The 20,235-nt window shown below is 31.9% G+C and overlaps 1 protein-coding gene across 1 annotated transcript in view; it reads right to left on the bottom strand.

Annotated features, from left to right (window-relative positions):
- LOC125069666 (reversion-inducing cysteine-rich protein with Kazal motifs) overlaps positions 1–19,400 on the bottom strand; it is a 33,746-nt gene extending 14,346 nt beyond the window's left edge. Inside the window, exons 1-3 of the mRNA XM_047679187.1 lie at positions 19,181–19,400; positions 15,971–16,104; positions 12,142–12,197 (exon numbers count right to left, since the gene is read on the bottom strand). Of these exons, the coding sequence (XP_047535143.1) occupies positions 12,142–12,197; positions 15,971–16,067 (153 nt within the window). The 5' untranslated portion in view covers positions 16,068–16,104; positions 19,181–19,400. The remainder of the gene's footprint in view (positions 1–12,141; positions 12,198–15,970; positions 16,105–19,180) is intronic.
- Between the last annotated feature and the right edge of the window lie 835 nt (positions 19,401–20,235).

Here is a 20,235-nt window from a genome sequence, read left to right on the forward strand (position 1 = left end):
TCAAAAGCAATTTCGTAAATTAAATGATGGAGTCCTAACCTAAATACACATAACAAAGATAACGAACCACTGTTTAGAGTGTTTGACCGATTAACAAACTAAAAATGAAATACTCCACAATGCATATAAAAAAATGTTCAAACATACACAGAGATATATGTATATAAGTGGCGCATGTGTACAGACACATTAGTGCTAATTAAAACACAAAGGACTCAGTTGACATAATAAAACGTAGCCGAGTACGTTGGCTACCCTAAATAGTTTAGTAAAGCCCGCCTGTAATTATTGCATCGGGAGACCGACAGCCGTGGCACTGCGTTATACAGGCCCACTTTAAAAACACCGTTAATAAACTGTTCTCTTTTGTTAGTTACTCAAAAGTTTAAAACGTATACATATAACTATTTGTATTGATGAATATGTGATAATACATAAGGTAACTATATACTAAACTATTTGTTTTTGGAATGAAATGGATGTCTAGATGGGAAATGAAACTAAACATAAACAAAAAAATAAAGGTTTTTGAAATACTATATTGTTGTCTATATATTATGAAGTTATTGGTTGTACTTGAATAAATATTAAACTATTTTTCACAAATAGTATAGCAAATCGTATAATAGTAATACGCGGTGATAGAGCTTCGTGGAAGCCCGTCTGGGTAGGTACCGTCCATATATCATACATTGTACCACCAAACAGTAATTACATTACATTAACAGCCTGTAATTTCCCACTGCTGGGCTTAGGCCTCCTCTCCCTTTGAGGAGAAGGTTTGGAACATATTCCACCACGCTGTTCCAATGCGGGTTGGTGGAATTCACATGTAGCAGAATTTCGTTGAAATTAGACACATACAGGTTTCCTCACGATGTTTTCCTTCACCGCCGAGCACGAGATGAATTATAAACACAAATTAAGCACATAAAAATTCAGAGGTGCATGCCTGGGTTGGAACCCGAAATCATCGGTTAAGATGCACGCGTTCTAACCACTGGGCCATCTCGCCTCTCATACAGTAATAAATAAACAGTAATACTTAGTATTATTGTGAGTGATCCAATTTTACAAAAGGCTCATTAAATCTTAGCTCTCAACGTTGGTGGTAGATTGGCGATGTAAAGGACGGTTAAAATTTCTTACAGCGCCAATATCTATAGGCGGTGTCACCGCCGCCTACTTTCAGGTGGTCACCCACTTACTATCAGGTGACCCATTTACACATCCGCCAAAATACATATATATTTATTACAAGTCCATAATGTAAAATGAAAAGATTTATAGATAATAATCAACACGTAAGATTGAGATGTACTATTAAAATGAAGCAGATCATATTTTACTACACTCACTGCAGACATGGGTAGTATTTTGAATAAGACTTGGTTTATAAATAAATATTCAAATAATATTACAGCAGAATTTATACGATAACTAGCTGAACCTACTGCTTTACCCGCGTGAAACTTATAACACTTTACCTATAGTATACAAGCCGTCACCCTAAAATATATCCCCTCGACGAGTGAATTAAAAAAAAAGTAGCCTATTTTTTTCCCCGGAACTCAAACTATCGCCATACCGAATTTCATCTAAATCGGTTCAGCGGCTTAAACGTGAAGAGGGAACAGAGTTACTTTCGCATTTATAATATTAATATAAATAAATATCTAACGCCTCCGATGACAATATAAAAACCAAATTATACAATCGTTTACAATTATAAAATGTTAATTGACTTTTTCTAAGTAATTTTAGAATTCAGTGTTAACGCTCCCGTGCTTCAGAAAGCACGTAGAACGTTTGGTCAGCCAGAACTCTCTCCGGTTGCACATTCTCAAGGAGATTATACAGCGAGGGTCTAGAAATAGTACCTGTGATTGCACAAACACCTCCTGCCCATTCTCTATGGAGAATAGTCATAATGACTGTAATCGATCAATAGTCATCACAATTATTATGGAATGGCCATAATTTAGATAATCATATTATATTAATGAAAGCAATCAAAATTAGAAGTGATTATTTTTATCAGTACTACTTTTATTAAAACTATATAAGTGGTATTGATCACTAAACCGCTACTTTATGGCTAACCCTGTATCAGCACGTAGTGTCGGGTTGAAAATAGCGAATGGGACAAACTCGGCCGGTAATCAAAGGACAGATTCACATCGCGCCTCCAACAACGCTTTGATGTTTTTCCTATTTAAATTACTTTTACAATGTTTTTATGCCCATTACACGAATGTTCAATATTTAATTAGATATATTTAAATTTTATTCACATAAATATTCGAATTTAACGAAATATTATAATGTGTATTCACGATGTTTGAGCTTAATCTCAGTAATTTATTACATTTATATTTCGTTTTATCTTTTTTATTAAAGTAAAAATATATCTCGAAATGTCCTTAGTACATAAATAATTTCAGCTGGCCTGTCATATAAAAGTATTCTAACAATGCTACGACTAATAAAGTCGTTCATATATCTCAATTAAAGCAAAATATGAGGTCGCCGGACTCAATATACGAGCAAAACGAATCAAAGGTAGAAATTCAGGAGTACTTTTTCGAGTCGAAATTTTAATTTACAACGAGCAGACGTTTACGAGCGTAACACGCACATCTTTATTCAGTAAACTCTTGTAAGCGATAAACTTCAGAGTTCAGACAAAACGTCACGGGCACGCTGACAAGGAACTGATTAATGACTGAAGTCGTATCCATACAGACTTCGTGACTGCGTTCCTAAAAAAAACTTTGTAGTCTTCAAAAGCTAATATTTTATTTTCTCTTTGTTTCAAGTGTTTTAAATATTATATTACAAAAATATGAAATTCACGCCTATCACCTAAAACCTTACCCAAAACGCGCTGCACTTTCTGGTGTAAGTTTTATGTGTTTAGTAGTGTTTTCAATTCGGCATTACAATAAAAACTTCTTCTCATCTATTGTGTAAGTTTTTAAAAATAAACCAACATCTTGTTAAGAGTTGACGGGTAAATAAAACCAATATGACAATGATTTTTTTTTTTTTTATGGCATCGGTTGGCGGGCGAGCATATGGGCCACCTGATGGTAAGTGGTCACCACCGCCCATATACAAAGGCGCTGTAAGAAATATATACCATTCCTTACCTCCTATGCGCCACCAACCTCGGGAACTAAGATGTTATGTCCCTTGTGCCTGTGATTACACTGGCTCACTCACCCTTCTAGCCGGAACACAACAATACAGAGTACTGTTATTTGGCGGTAGAATATCTGATGAGTGGGTGGTACCTACCCAGCCGGGCTTGCACAAAGCCCTACCACCAAGTAAATTGATATTTATTGCAATAAAACTTTAAAGGCACCAAGATTCTAAAATTTCAAGATCGAATCTGGGTGCAGCGATAGAATCGTATCCGAAAAAAGGTTTTACCTCTATCACATGTACTGAGTTCCACACTTTTTTATTATTTTTAAAGAAATATCAATCGTACCAATTTGCGCTTGCATAAATTGCTTTAACTGCTTAACTGTTCCACGAGACTTTGCAGCGTCAAATTATATTCCTATGTTCTTATTTCGGTCTGATGCTACCTACGTCAAATATTATTATCGTTTCAGTGATTTAGTCGTGTTAAAATAACAGGTGTAACGTTTAACCCATTCCTCCGATTGATCAGAGTTTTGGTACACATATGTATTTCGTAGCACTGATAACGACTATGGATAAAATACTCGCATATTTCAGTTCGAAGGTCAATACAGAAAAAAAAAATCACGTTTATTGCTATAAATACTCACCCACCTTGAAAAGAAAGATATTATTGTTTAATACAATTTTTGTACAGAGGCAGTTATTTCTCAGAAAACTGCGATATTGGTCAAATAATGTGTTAGATCCCAGAAAAGTACTAAAGAACCGACCAGCAAGCCGAAGCCTAAGATGCGTATACGCCTTCGACTTTACAAAAACACTCCCGGGATAAGGTAGACAAGGCTGTGTAATGTCTAGGTTGGCCAATTAGCTTCTATGACAATTTTCATTACGTTAAAATTATCATTCGTCATCATCGCCGTTGAAATACATATGTACACCAAAATTCAGATTATTCGGAAGAATGGACTAAACATAAATGCGAAATAATAAACCCGACCGTGTTACTTTCGTATTTATAACATAAGTCTGATTTATAAAAATAACTTTACAAGATAAATATATACCAGAGCTTTAAGAATTTATTTAATCAAACAAATAAACGTTAATATATTGACCAGTCCGTATATATTTATATCGTTTTAAGATAATATTTAAATGAACAAGGAAACCTACGGTCTTATAGTACCAAGTGTTCCCCGACTCCCTACTCCCGTCTGTAGCCGTAACACAATTCTTAGAAGCGATAAGACGGCCATAATATTCACATTTGCGACATCTCGAATGATTTCGTGGACAACGATATTATTTATATAGCTTTCAAATATACATGATTAATTTCACAAACAATGCGACTAAGACATAAGTTTGACATTTACAAACTGAAAAAATTGCAACTTTCGTTAGAGTTATAGTATCATCGAACAATTGAAAAAATTATATCTGTCAAGATTTGTCATGAATTGAAAATTAACCGCCTCGGTAGTGTAGTGTAGCTTATATCATAAGACTGCAGACCGAAGTTCATATCCCGATATTTATGTATTTTTTTCCGTCGAGATATTATCAGTAACATTCCGGAATTCAGATATTTTCACTGTATACTCACTCTGTCGCATCTCGGAAAACACGTAAAGCCAGCCGTGTCTAATTGCCTTCGATTGCGCACATACTTGTGCATTATCTATATACTATATTATATACGATAAACTTTAGTATAGAGGTCTTTAGTCCTTTATAATGATAAATATAAAATACTTATTGAGAATTATGTATGATAAAAGCTTATTTCTAATAATAGTACGTATTGAACTTGACTTTTATTAAGACTGTTATGACTATAATCATTGTAAATGTCTAAAAATTAACATTTCTGTTGCATATTTTTAACACATCGTTCACACTTGGTCCATTATTCATGCGATCATCAAAGGTGCATTTCAATATAAAGGTAAAGTCGTTAGGCGGTGTCGCCGAAGTGGGACGGACGCGACAGACATGAAAGGATTTCAGATGGGTCTATTTTCACTCGCTTTGAACGACTCAAGTATTAGTTTGTTTGTTTTCGCAACTTCAAGTTGGAAGGGAGTGTAACATTAGTTTTAACTAAAGTTTGAAAAGTGTCTTTTCAAGCGTTGTCTCTATCTTTTTTTTTGTTGAATTATTCAATGTATCGTACCATTTTAAAGATAACACAAGGAACAACAAGAACTTATTTTTGAGCTAAAGTACGTTATTCAAAGAAAGAGTTTTACAGAAATAATGTTTTGTCGTTCATTAGAAAAAACACGATTCAAAGAAACGAAGACAACGTTTAAAAATAAAATTCACTGTTTCTTTGATGTTTTAAATTAGTTCGTTTTATAATAAATAGCATTTGAAATATAACGCTTCAAAAATATTTTTAGCATTACATAATCATAATTTCAATATTTATTCTAAATATTTTTTGCCAGTTTACATTTTACATACATCCTATTTTTCTAATATAAGTATCTTCAATAAAAATAACTCATGAATATCAAGAAATTTAAACTAATTACAGTAGTCGCAATTCTCGAACCTAGTCGAAACTAGTAGTTGAAATATTTACCTATTAAAAAATTTTAAAAAATATGTAATTTTAATTTGAATGATCCTAATGATTTTATTGATAACTCTAAAAATCGTCTATAAATACTAAATAAAAAAAAAATATTGGCAATCGAAAGCAAAATCGGAATTGAATTTATATCTTTGTCGACTTATATACCTAATTATAAATTAAATGCAAATGAAAATAAACATTAAATTAACTGAACTCCACGCTGTTCCTTCCTTAATTTGAAGTTTCAAAATAATTTAATCTATAAATTCAAGGATGAAATATAAAGAAATTTAAGATAGATAAAGAATTCCCAAAACAAATCTGGAACGTGCACTAACATTCCACCCGTAAGGTTACATTGGAGCGAGCTCGTGAAAACGCAGCACTCGGGTAAACGGTCCGAAACTTGTCTGTACGTGATTGGAATCCCGCCGATCCCGGATCCGCGTCACGCCTGTCGAATACCCGGTAAACGTGATTGTCACGTAGTAATCCAAGTAATCAATTGTCACAACTGTTACACGGAATACGGGATTCGATGAATCGGCTTTTTATATTCAATGACGGTGTGCTTAAAATATGATTGATAAAATATTTTCATAATTTATTTTTCGTTTTATAAACGAAATATAAATTGAATAAATATTATCATTGAAATAAAACTAGTTTTTAACGGATTTAATCGCGTATATTAATTATTTTAACATCCCGACGTTTCGAGCACTTTGCAGTGTTCGTGACCACGAAGTTTTATTTCAATGTGTAATAATCGCGAAAATCTAAGACAACATTAAATATTATCATTTTGGTTACAAACAATGTGTAAAATCGGAATAAAACAAAAGTAGACTATAGTAATAAAAACGTTTTAATTTCAATATTACTTAAAAGATTAACAAAAACAAATAAACAATAGAATCTGCAAATCTAATATATTTTCTAATATTAACTTATAGTAAAAAAAATATATAAATTGTTATATAATTATGTTCTAAATGTTGCTAACATATAGTTATGTATTGACAGATTAATTATGCATATAAAGTGATTTCAATACAGTTACAATAAATTAATTGTAAAGAAGCAAGCCTAGGCCTAGGCCTTACCAGACAGAGGTATTCCTTTAATTATAATAATACAAGCCCGCTGCTTCATTGCGGGTTGCTGGATACATATTCAAAAGATATCATCTGCGTATATTACAAATACTCACAATGTATTCCTTCAGCACTGTACTGGTTGAACCCACGGTCAACGATTACGATTAACTAGTTCTATCCCCTGACCAACAACGACTCAATCATAATAAACCCAGCAAATATATTATTAAAGCTATTTATCATACATCGCAATGTTAAGTAGAGCAATAAAAAACTATTCAGATCGTGAGAATTTTTTTAATGGCAAATAACTGGAGTGGCTAACTGTAAGTACACAAGGATGTATATTAATAAATCTAGAAGCAGCTGCGACCGCGACAACTTAGATCATACGAACGTAGAAACATCAAAGCGGCCGCGGGCTTTGACCTAGCCGCCTGAAACCGCTACGTTTTACCTACTGAAATTAAATGGCGCACAATATTTTTTCATGTGATATTATTTTTTAGAAGTTTAACTGTTATTATATTTTTCATGTTTGATTATGTTCCAAATTTTTAATTTTAAAGTTTACGATATAAGCGCTCACACACATATTTCAAAATTTATATATTTTTTTTCATATACAATAAAACAACATAAATACAGTTTAAGTTATAATTATATTAAAGTTATAATATGTTTATGCAAATAAATTGTACTTTCATGAAAGTTTTGTACTATCTCTCTCGAATGTAAAAATCAACTATTCCGAACATCATAAATTTCATAAACATTTCCGAGACGCTTGCAACTCGGTCTCGCGGAGGTGATAACGGCGTGTTTTATGCATAATATCTAAATGTTTACAAGACGTGAACTAGATAGAGTGATGTTGCCTGGACGATATGTTTTTCGCGGCTCATCGTCTGTCGTGTTTCTACTAAACATCTTTGGCACATTATAAATATTGCAGACGTATGAGCTGAGAGCTCTGTTTCAATTTAATGTATCTTGTAAGCTTATTGCAATGTTTTTTTATCAAGATTATCTTTAATAAAACAATATTAGGTATATGTTTGTAGGATTTCAAACCTGTCAAAGTGAATACAGTATTCTTATGATCGTCAATACGACCACGCCCACGGCGGCCAATCACGGAGATTTGTAATCTGCAGAGAAGATTACCCAAGCAAGCACTGAACTCTATTCACCATCAATGTCGTCTCTCAACAAGACTGGTATCAAGCACGTGTCTTTAAATGCTCTCCCAGACAACTTTCTGATACTGAGGTATTCCCTTAACTTTAATTAGCTCGACCTTGGATTAGAATCTCATACCTCCAGTAATAAACAACAAAATAAATACCAAACGTCAACGTGAAGGACGACGAAAAAAAATTTACAAAAATACGTTTCTTTTGTTCTCTAAATGAGGTCGCAGGTGTTATTTGCGAACTTTTCGTAAAGAGTCTAAAGTTACAAATTGTATTTGTAAAAATGTGACACTGCACAAACTACTACAGACAATATTTCAGCCTTTATGTTTTACAGCTCTATATGTGCAGATACTACTGTATCGAAACACATAACTACATACTAGTGTTCGCGCAGTGGTCGAAATTTGAACATGAACATTATTGAATTTGAATAATTGGAAAAAAGTACTTTTATTTTCAGGGTTTTTTTTTAAATAGATAATGCTCGTAAATAGTTATTGATAAATGTAGGAAAAAAGATACTGATCTATTTATATTGATTCATTTTTATCACATAGGTGGACTAACATTTAAGACTTAGCGCTTTATAAATGAAATGTTCGTAACAGCTATCGTGTTACTTTTACATGAAAAGATCGTATGAACTATTATAATCCGATAAAACTAAAAATAAACTATACAGCGTCACATGTATTATTCATAATAGAGAAATTAAACACTTTAATGTCATTAGAATAATGACTAGTAATTAACCGAGAAGGCTTTGATGATAATTTCATAGATTCAGGAAAGCCCCAACACTGAAAAGCTTGTTATTATAGTGTCATTACCGCCGACCGGCTGGCGACGCTTTTGTCATTACCGCACTGTCGCAACTGAGACCGGTATCAAATAATACACAATATAAAATACGTAGAGCTCCTTAAAATAAGGTGATAGTTTCGTTGCAGTTTATAAAAGGAATATGGCGAAAACACTTTTGTCTTTTGACTTTACCTCTGTAATAATGTTGTTATAGTATTCATACTACTTTCGCCATTTATTAACTTTACTTTACTTTACAGTATGAATACTCAACACGCAATTAAAGGTTATTTTATATTACTAATATTGTAAATGTGAAATTATATTTGTTTGGCTCTCATCAGTCAACCTCGAATAGATTCGAATATTTAAATTGTTTTTATTTAAATCACAAAACAAAGCCGAGATGGCCGAGTGGTTAGAAACACGCAAATCTTAACCAAAGGTGATGTCTTAATGGTCATAGGAAGGAGATGTCATATGTTTAATATTATTTCTAGTATATAATTGGTGGCTGTATTTAGTAGTACAATAAAGATATAATAATGTAAAATAATATTTTGATTTGATTTCGTGGTTATGTTATATTTCTCTACTACTAATATTGAACTTACTATTACCTATAACTTAACAGGAAAGAAGCCTTATACCCAGCAGTGGGTAATTTAGCGGCTGTTCCTAATTTTACATAGATAAATATTACTTTATTATTATTTAGTTAAAACTTAGTGCGCCAGGTCCGAGAACACCAGTATAATGACTATCGTTTGACATAAAGAGTTCAGAGGTAAAATATATTAGCAGATAATTTGTTTCCGTCACAAATAACAAATGTGAAATGTAAACTGTAAAAAGTTCATTGAACTCAAATAAAATTAATTGTTTCTCTTGTAATATTAACAATTGCTATCAGGTGTTTACGACAGAAATCGAGGTGGACGTTTCAATGCACTATTCTAGGGATGGTTGGGGGGAACACCCACGCCGTCAATAAATTCGCTATGGCCAATAGTCAATACTAATATTTGTCACGGGCGAAATTAAACCCACAACCAATAACGTTGAATGCAATTACACTTACGCTCTTAATGTGACTATCTACCGAATCGTATTCAATTGAAAGCCTTTCAAGCTTTAACTAAGTTCTAAATGCTATAAAAGTAACAGCCTGTAAATGTCCCACTTCCCCTCTCCTTTTGAGTAAGAGGTTTGGAGCTTATTCCACCACGCACTTCAATACAATTTAGTGTATACACCCACGCATGCAAGTTTCATTAGAATGTTTTCCTTTAATGCCGATCATGAGTTTAATTATAAACTCAAATTAAGCACATGTAAATTTTGAGGTGTTTGGTTGGGTTTGAACTCGCAATCTTCGTCACTGGGCGATCTCGGCTTTAAATGTTATATGAGCAACTTGAAAATATATATTTCTATTAACGGTGAAAGAAAGTAGTTCGATAAACGTCTTGTTAAGCGCTAGTGGACGGGGTTAAATTCCTTAATGGGGAAGTTAACAAGGCACCACTTTATTTAGATTGTCTCCCTGTTGCACCGCTTTATTAAAATTGCCGGATGAGCTAGGGCTGCCTGATCGGGACGATCGATGGCCGTCTGACTCTCAATTATCTTCCGTATATATACTGATATATAACATAACGGATACTATTATTAACTTCACCCAGCCCCAGATAAGTTATAACTACTTTCACTCCATTATAATATGACATGCATGTAACATGAATGCTGACTTATTTGGTTTGCAAAGAACGGTAATGCCGCAGCTAAGAATCTCAGACACATATTCACGTATTGTAAATTAATTTGTGTATGATTTTGTCATATATGTAATTTTTAAACATATTTAATATACATATTATATGGAATTGATAAAATTTCGACATTTTCTTTTTGTAATTAATCGCAGTTTATTGCAAATTATATAAAGTTAAGTAAAGTTGTTGTTGTATTGTGAAGGTTTACAATTATAAGGATCGGTTTACATCAGTTTAATTGTATGTACATGCAGTTGTACAGTACAGTACAGTTGGACTTTCCTAGGGTATCTTTCTAATCTCTTCTTTATTTAATTTTACATATTTTATTTTTTTATATTTTATTCTCTGGTATATTTTTGTATTCTCACTTGTTATTTTATATTTTCTCATAAAATATTCCTGAATATTAAATATCGATTAAAATGTAACCAGAAGTAGGACTTTTCCAAAGTTAATTGGAAAAAGAGTATGTTTCGATTTTTGATATTGTTTAAGTTATTCCAACGTCAATCGATAGCATCGCATTCGTAAATATTAATAACAGAAAAACGAATGGTTATCATCTCTACAATTAAAAATATTCAATATTATTCAAAGAGTGTCGCGGAGAGGAAGCGGCCGTCACGCGGTTCTCTAACGAGACGGAATTAAATACGAATGTATTAGTGCTCGACCCGGCTCCGCTTACGAGTTTTAATAATTTTCCTTTTATTCACTCGACGCGCCTTCTCGGAACGCTATTCAATGTGACACGATTCTTGATTAGCCCTGACGCGGTGCCTCGAATATCTACTGTAATATTTCCACGGCAGGAACGGATACAAGAAAGTCGATCTTACAAGTCAACGCTTCCTTTATTTGTTTGCTGTACAGATCAAAGAATCTATCGATTTTATGAAAAAATCAAAGACTATTCTCATTTGGTTCCGATATTATGCATACAAATATCGAATGACCTTAATGCGAGCAAGCGTCAAAAATATCTCCGATCGAAGTTACGGAAGTAATAAATCTGTTTAATTAGTCAATTTACGTTTTAAGTGAAAACTTTGATTGGGTGTCGTAGATGGAATTAAGATTCAAAGAGGGTTACGACGAACCAGGAATGTCTAATCACCGATCGGGAATACAAAAGCGTATTCGATGAAGTGGTCATCCGCACATGAGAGAATTTCATCGATAACTCATTCCTGCGAATATCAAAGCAGAATTCTTGGTTTAATATTAACATCAAAGAATACTACTTATTGTAAAAGACGATCGCTTCGATTGTTTGATGTATCAAATACGACATACCAACGCTAAATTTAACTTTGTTTGGTTAAATTCTTTATTTGCTAAATTACATATACTTTTATTGATATGTTTATATTGGCCGATATTTAACAAATACAGATAAACTAGCGAATATAGGCTATTCATAAACAATAAGCATTTAAATTTATCTATATAAAAACTCTTATAACATACTAAAAAGTACGAGTTATTTTTTCTAAACAACATTAATAACCTACCTTCTCGCAAACACTCCGACATGTCCCCACGGCTTTATCGCAGCACGCCGATATATCTGAAATGAAAAATGCCCACAATAAGTCTCGAAATGATCGTAGTAACGTACCTACTCGCCCTGAAAGGAAAGCAACAGCTGGGTCCACCACAACAAAGTACCGGCGACAGTTACATATGACGACATAAAGCTTTTGATCAATTCCGTAAACGACTGCGCGCATTCAACCGTTAAAAGTGATCAAAATTAAGAAAAGTTATGCTAGTAATTAAAAAATGCTCTCCACATTAACTAAAGACTAGAAAAGATTGATGTGAGTCGTTATGACACGGTTTTCAACTTAAAAGTGCGTTCGAGATGAATGTTCAAGTTAAGTGTTTACTTTTAACTAATTTGATTTGAGGCAACGGCTCTTTGATTTATTATAAACAAGATTTATTACACACGTGTGAGGCGAGACGTACGCACGTCAAACGTATCAATTATTATTATTACATTTTTTGTTAATTCCAGAGACCGTTTGATTTATAACACTCTACACTGTACGCGTGATAATCGGTTATTTAATCGTATCTAATTATATTATATGTGAAGCAAAATCTTTGTAACCCTTATTAAGAAAATGACGCGGTTCCATTGGGCCTCTATTTTCCTATCTTTCGTATCAATGTATCTTATTCTTTTGTTAGTAATAAATGATGGTTGAATTCCGACCAATAAGCAACCACTAGCAGTAATATTCAATGAGCAATACTTGTATAATATAAAAGTGTATCCCGGTCCAGCGTTAACGATTTGGCTAATTTAGTTTATTTAGATAAAATTCTTTTTTAATTTTATTTATACACGTGCATTTTTTCACAAAATATAGAAAAAAAAGACAAGCGAAGTTACCATAATGTTTCTAATTGATAATTAATTTTAAACACTAAGTCTAAGCTTACTTGATTTAATACACGACACCTTTAATTAAAAACAACCATACATGGCTTATTTTCATCTACTCAATAGTGATAATTATGCAAGTCGTACGCGCATAAATTATATAGAAAAGGCAAATCGAGGTTCATAACTCATGCCTAAGATATTCAACAAATCATTATTAACAACCATAAGTTAAAATTAATTTATGAAAGATAAAACTTGTAATATCATACAATTTACTCCTACCTACCTCGTATATATTCAATATAAAAATTATATAGAAAACCCTCGATGGAAATTCACTTGAATGTTCGTATCAAACTTATGTCTTTTCCCCTCCAGCTCGATTTCAATGTAACAAAATTATAGGAAGCAGCCCCCATAGATTGTTGAGGACACGATACTACAACTGCGATTACAGTAACTAGTCTGGATAGCAAAGTGATATTCCATAAAGTTGCTTACTATAAAGTATTTAGCTAATGGCTAGGCTTACGCGGCGCCCGCTTTACATGCAAAACATTGGCAATGGAACACTAGATGCTCGTACTTCAATACATTTTGACCTTTATGTACATTGTAATAAGAGCTAAAGGTAGTTATGTCCAATGTTAATAAAATGTCTAGCAATGTAATACAGTTGTTGCGTGTATCAAAATCTATTTGCAACGCAATGAATAAACAAACGAAGCTGTCGGAAAAGAAAAAACTACGGTTTTGCTTCTTTTTTTTATATTTTCAGTGACCATTTTCTCAAACAAGGAATGCTTATCTGTACTACAGATAATTGATTTTATTTACATATTAAATGAAAATATAAAATCATATTTTTGCACTAGCTACTGCAAAAATATAAATTAACAATTATTATTGAGGATTTTTTACTGAAGTTAACTTCTACATCCATAATTATTATGACATACTGATGGTTTGTAAGAAAAACTACCTTGAAGTATATGCCAGGAATAATTATAAAAGATATAACATTTTTATCATAAGATTAACAGTCTGTAGATTTCCCACTGTTGGGCTAGGGCCTCCTCTCCCTTTGAGTAGAAGGATTGCAGCATATTCCACCACGTTGCTCCAATGCGGGTTGGTGGAATACACATGTGGCAGAATTTCGTTGAAATCAAACACATGCAGGTTTTCTCACGATATTTTCCTTTACTGCCGAGCACGAGGTGAATTTTAAGCACAGCGGTGCTTGCCTGGGTTTGAACCTGCAAACATCGGTTAAGATGCACGCGTTCTAACCACTGGGCCACCTCTGCTCTCAAAATATAATTTACTGTTTATCACATTACATACATTTACATGTGTGTCCACCAACCCGCATTGGAGCAGCGTGGTGGAATATGCTCCAAACCTTCTCCTCAAAAGGAGAGGAGGCCTTAACCCAACAGTGAGAAATGTACAGGCCGTTATTATAATTCTGGATAAACAGTAGATTATATTTTGCACCCTGCAAAGCGAACAGGATAACTAGTTAAGTTATATTTTACTCCCAGCAAGGCGGAGTAACAAGTAACGTAGTTACTAATAGCTTCTGAATAGTCAATAGGAGCCTAATCTCTGTACTGTAATCGTTTTATGGGTGTTGATTCATGTTTAAGCCAATTTATACACTAGATATCAATATGATGATAATATGATGTAATTATTATATATATATTTAGCTAACACATTATGTATGTGTGTGCTTATCTGTAATCCATAAAAGCATACTCAAACTGGTAGTTAGATTAAAATTTTCGCTTTGTTTGAATCATTTGAACTAAGATTTTTTACAAATAACATCATAATAAGTTAAGACATATCAATGCGAAGAGAAAATTAAAGAATTATCCTAATTAGCTATACCTTTTATTTTTATTACTTTTAATTAAATTTATTTATTTCTCTTGTTTCCATATTTTTTATCGAACACTGAAGCCAATAAACAGAAAAAAGAGAAAATCGGGTATCAAAATGAGGAGAGAAATTTACTTACTGAACTTTGCATATTTATTTATAGAATATAATATTAGTATGAATAGTAAGATTGCGGTATGAAAATAATATATTATATTATTGTGTAGATACTCGTAAAGCGTCAATTATTCGACTTGACTCCATTATTTATGTAACTTCCGTCGTCCGATAAGTTCGCTGTTTGAATACATCGATAATATAAACTATTACTTACAAAATTATTATCTGTACAAGCAACACAACAAAATTGACCTATTATTATAAAATGAATTAAATATTTTTAGTATCGACTCTCCGAATAATGATAAAAGTTAACTACGGTCCAAAACAATTATTATGTTTTCTCAGATAAAATTATATCACTAAATTCTCCGAGAAGTTTCACCTATCACCGATTCGAAAGTAGTCATTATTTTTTTGAAAGAGGAATCTGTATTCCACAATAAACTATTACAAAATTAAAACTGTTTAACTTTAATTGAAATAATGCTGTGAGTTGTAACTGAGTACTTCCCACAAATGAACTTATTTCTTGAACTAACTGAAGAAAAAATCAAAGAACACAAAGCTTAAAAAATTCTCTATGTTTAATTGTACCAAATTAAAATCAAGTAAATGTGTATAAGAAAGGGATTTTGTAACCCTTATCTTATCACTAAGAAGCGATTATTGGGTTAAAACTTTGGACGGAAGAAATTCTGAAACATTTGTATCTCTGAGCAATCTGTGGATAGACGTGGTAGAAAAGTTAAGTCCCCCAGTATCCTTAACAAGTGTAGAAGAGTTTTCTCGGAAGTGAATTAGTTTATATTCTTATTTTACTTATTTCAGTTTACTTGATGAATCCTAAGCATAGATACAGTCCATATAGTCGTATGTATAATTGTAATTTTTCTTTTAAGAACTTTCTGGAATTATTAATAGTCATACCGTACCTTGGGCATTAGCATTTGCAAGAGTGATGGCTGCAAAGAGTAACCTGGACCTCCACCAACTTCCATCTTCTGCTTTTATTCTCTTTCTGCTGGCCATGTTTGCATGACATCCCTCTTCTCTACCTTCGGGCCATCTGCAAAACAACAATTATATAAGCCTATTAATTTACTCATATTCTGAGCGTAGGGGTTTTAATATTTTTATCTACAGCAAAAAGATAGATATGGATTACAAGTGAACATCGCTGTCATATCGTAACCAACCCAGGAATCTAAGATGCCGTGTTATTTAGCTGTAATTATACTAACTCGGTAGCGGATTTACGAGCAGGCTTGAGCCCAGGGCGGCAGATTGCTGAACGTAAATCAAACAGATATCTCGAATGCATTGAATTTTTTCGATTTTGCGGATACAGATATTTTTCCAAATATAATTAAAACAAAGCATTTAAACATTGCATAGCATTTGAAAATTGTCAATAACAACTAACGTTAACGCCCTAAACTTTGAGTATTTAGTAATTCGCTCATGGCGGCACTTATTCTTTAAAACCGAAACACAGAAATACAAAGCTAATCCTGGTGGTTACTGCCTATTTAACATTAATTATAAGTATTGTTCTTACGATCAGGTGGCCATTTTACTTGTTTATCGTCCAAAAACAAGAAAGAAAGTTCACGAAGAAAGGCTCTACCGCCATTAGAAGAAGAAATAAGAATCTCAGGATATCTTTCAAATGGATATATCATATTCTACGATTATACTTAATGTTACATTAAATAACAACCCTATAACAGCGGAAACGTATTTATACAAATAATTTAATTTAACATGTACTATTCGTCTCGTTATGATAATCATAAACAATAAAAAAATATATGAATAAATCTATAATAAGATTATTAAAGTAGGGTTACTTCCGTCCGTCTATTACTCTTTCACGGTCAAAACAACTAGGTCTAAATTGGTATTAAAGTTTTATATATATATGAGTCTTGAAATACTCATGGATTTAACTCACGAGTAAAGGTCCGCAGAACGTACGCAAATACATAATTACCATTCCTAAATAATTCAAATAATTTGGCTCTCTCTCGACATTGATAAATGTTTTTCGTTCCTTTACATTCTTCGTAAATTGCTCTAGAAAAGCAGGAAAATTGTTTCAGTTAAGTGGTTTTACGTGTTACCTGAAACTCTACCATCACAAAAGTTACTTCTCTGTACTAATTAGTAGTTCTAGCTTTTATATCATAAATGAGTATACGTACATAAACTAGAAAAATGTGTGACGCTTTTATGAAAATAGAAAAATCACACAATAAATAAAGAAATCATACAATTTATACAATTATAAGGTGTTTCGTTGTCAATTCTAATTAAATCTTCAAGGTATATAAAAAGAATATTTTATGTGTATATATTTTAATACGATAAAAATATTTTTTATTTTACCGTAAATCAAGAGGTTTTTTTACAGAAAGTTATTTTTCTTTAATTTACTATTTATAGCTATTTTTTCAATATTTGCAATATGATTCAATAAACTTAGTTAATAAAGTAAATCCAAACATAACATTTAATTACTCGCGAGTAAACAGTAGTAAAGCTACACGTAGATATCAAAGTCGGCATTCGGAAAACAGTTGTGAAATAATTTTACTGCTTCATAACATTTACTGTTATAAAACTTTCATAATCAGTTCAGGAAAGTAAATATTTATTTTATTTGTTTCCCGAACAAATCGAATTAAAAAAAATAAGCTGCGTCAAAACACGTAATCGCATTGGAGATGTGTGGTGAAGTAAGGTCTAAACCTTATCTATAAAAAAGTGGAGTGGTGCCCCAGTCGTGGGACATTCACAGAACATTGCTATTAATAATTGGTTAATATTGTTTTCATTTTTAATTTGATAATAACGACTTATAAACGACTGATATGCTTATACACATTTTAAAAATGTGTTTTAATTTCTGATGACACGTTTTTAAGAACTGAGATGAATGAATCCATAAAAGTATGATAAGGATAAACTTCTTTAGGAAAGTTGCATGTGTCGGATGAAAATGACGTGAACTATACCAACCAATAATTTGCCGTAAAAAAATTTGACGATATGAATAAGGGCGAAACCCTTTTAAAAGAAAAAGTACATAGTGGAACATTTACCCACTCGCCTACGGCTTACGTTATTATTAATTTAAATGTTTTGCAAATTGCACTTGCATAATATTAACTATTCTATTTGCAACATACAGCCATTCATTACTTTAATATATATATATATATATATATAAATTTTCTCTTGATTAAAAACATAACTATTCCAACACGCTGTCATATTGTAGTACATATTAAATGAGAGAAATATAAAATTATCTTTAAATCCACGTGAGGACAATGAAACTGACTTGGCATCAAATCCTGAATTAAAAAAATTGAATATTTCATGACAAAAAAAAAACAAACGAATACAGATATATATAGATAAGGTACATTTATTTTCTTTCATAATCTTAATATTTCGTCATTGCGTCAGGAACCGGAGCATATTCAAAGGAGTATAAAATTTTGCCATTTCTTTATAAAACTTTTCTCATAAGCCGACATAAAATTTAAAGAAATTAAGGCCGAAATGTCAAGTAAGGCATGCGTCTTACAAACAAACGGCGGAAATTGCTGTTTGCCGTTTGTACCAAACTTAACGCATAAACAAAGCAACCGACTTTTAATTAATAAAGTAGACATAAATTGTCGTAAACTTTTATAATGTTGTACTTTTGTGGTCGTATTAAGTAATTTAATATAAAAAAAAACATTGAAAAAAATCATTTCATTTTAATATTTTATATTGATTAATCGGGATGATTTGAACAAAAATGATCTTAAAAATAAATCGTTTTATCGATTATATTTAATCGATTAAATTAAAACAAAACTCCCATATGTGTTTCAGATTATTATTAATTTTTTTTATTACGCCAATTACTTTTGTAATTCTGTTAAGTGTTGCTACAATAAATATTTAATTTAAAAATCTTAGTCATCCAGCTAACTGATTAAATAGAAATATTTTATTATTTTAGAGAATCATCAAAGCATACTTCGGCGTTTCTAATATCTAGTTATTTTCGGCTACGTTCATCTCATACTCTCATATATCACTTCAAAGCATACTCCCGGACATGTCTTATCTTTATTACTTACCTATATTTTTCTTAAATATCCTGATAATTTATACGAACAATGTTTATTCACAACACTAAATATTTCAAATGCAAATAAAAATAAGTTATCACATTTTGTTATTTTTTTTTTAAAACAAACACAAAAAGCACAGTTAATTCATAACAAATAATCCGTAAAATAACTACGCACTTCGCGGGCTTTTTATGACGTCAGATCGCCACCTCTCCCACAACCTTACTCGCGCCAAATTGACGCGTTACTAAATAGACCGGCATAAATTCATTCAACTTCAGGCTACAGATTTCGTCCTTTTCTTACGAAAACCTATTTATATATTTCTATCTCTCTCTTTCGCTTCCGCTTGATGAACCCTATTGAGCTCGTTAGTCATTAATTAATTCTGCATAAGAAAATTACTTTTAATTTAAACGGTGCACAGATGTGGCCGTCTGGGTTATCAGTGAAGTGTTAAAATCTTTGCGGACAATAAATAAAAGTATCATGTGTGGTCTGAACGCTTATAATCCAAATTTAATTTTAATACTATATATATATACTATATCAACCACATGTATTTACTTTAAAAATATGTGCTAATTTTTAATAATAAAGGAATTAAATTTTCCCACATTTGTATCCATTAGATACTATTAAATATGCAATAAGCCCATATTATATCTTTATATAGATACAAAATAATTATAAATAATTCTCACTTTGAACATGAAATCAATTGAAAATAATAAATGATTACTAAAAAGTAATTATTCAAGATAATACGAAGAATACCCAAACAGTAGTAATCCAATAGACGATGGTATAAATTTTATTTAAATGAAGTTATAAAACTAAGAGTTAAAAAATGAAATATTCGACCTTACTAATTAACAGGGAACTTATAGATATTTAATTTCCGAACTGGGTAGGGAAAAATATTTTGCCACGGATACGAAATTATTTCGGATTATTTAATTGTTTCGTATACTACAAAAAATTTTTTTTAATTATTACAAATAATTTTTTTTATCGTATTCGGTCACAGTTTCGGATAGAATTTTATCTCGGATATCCGA

This window comes from Vanessa atalanta, chromosome 16, assembly GCF_905147765.1.
Source record: "Vanessa atalanta chromosome 16, ilVanAtal1.2, whole genome shotgun sequence".
NCBI classification, from domain to species: domain Eukaryota; kingdom Metazoa; phylum Arthropoda; class Insecta; order Lepidoptera; family Nymphalidae; genus Vanessa; species Vanessa atalanta.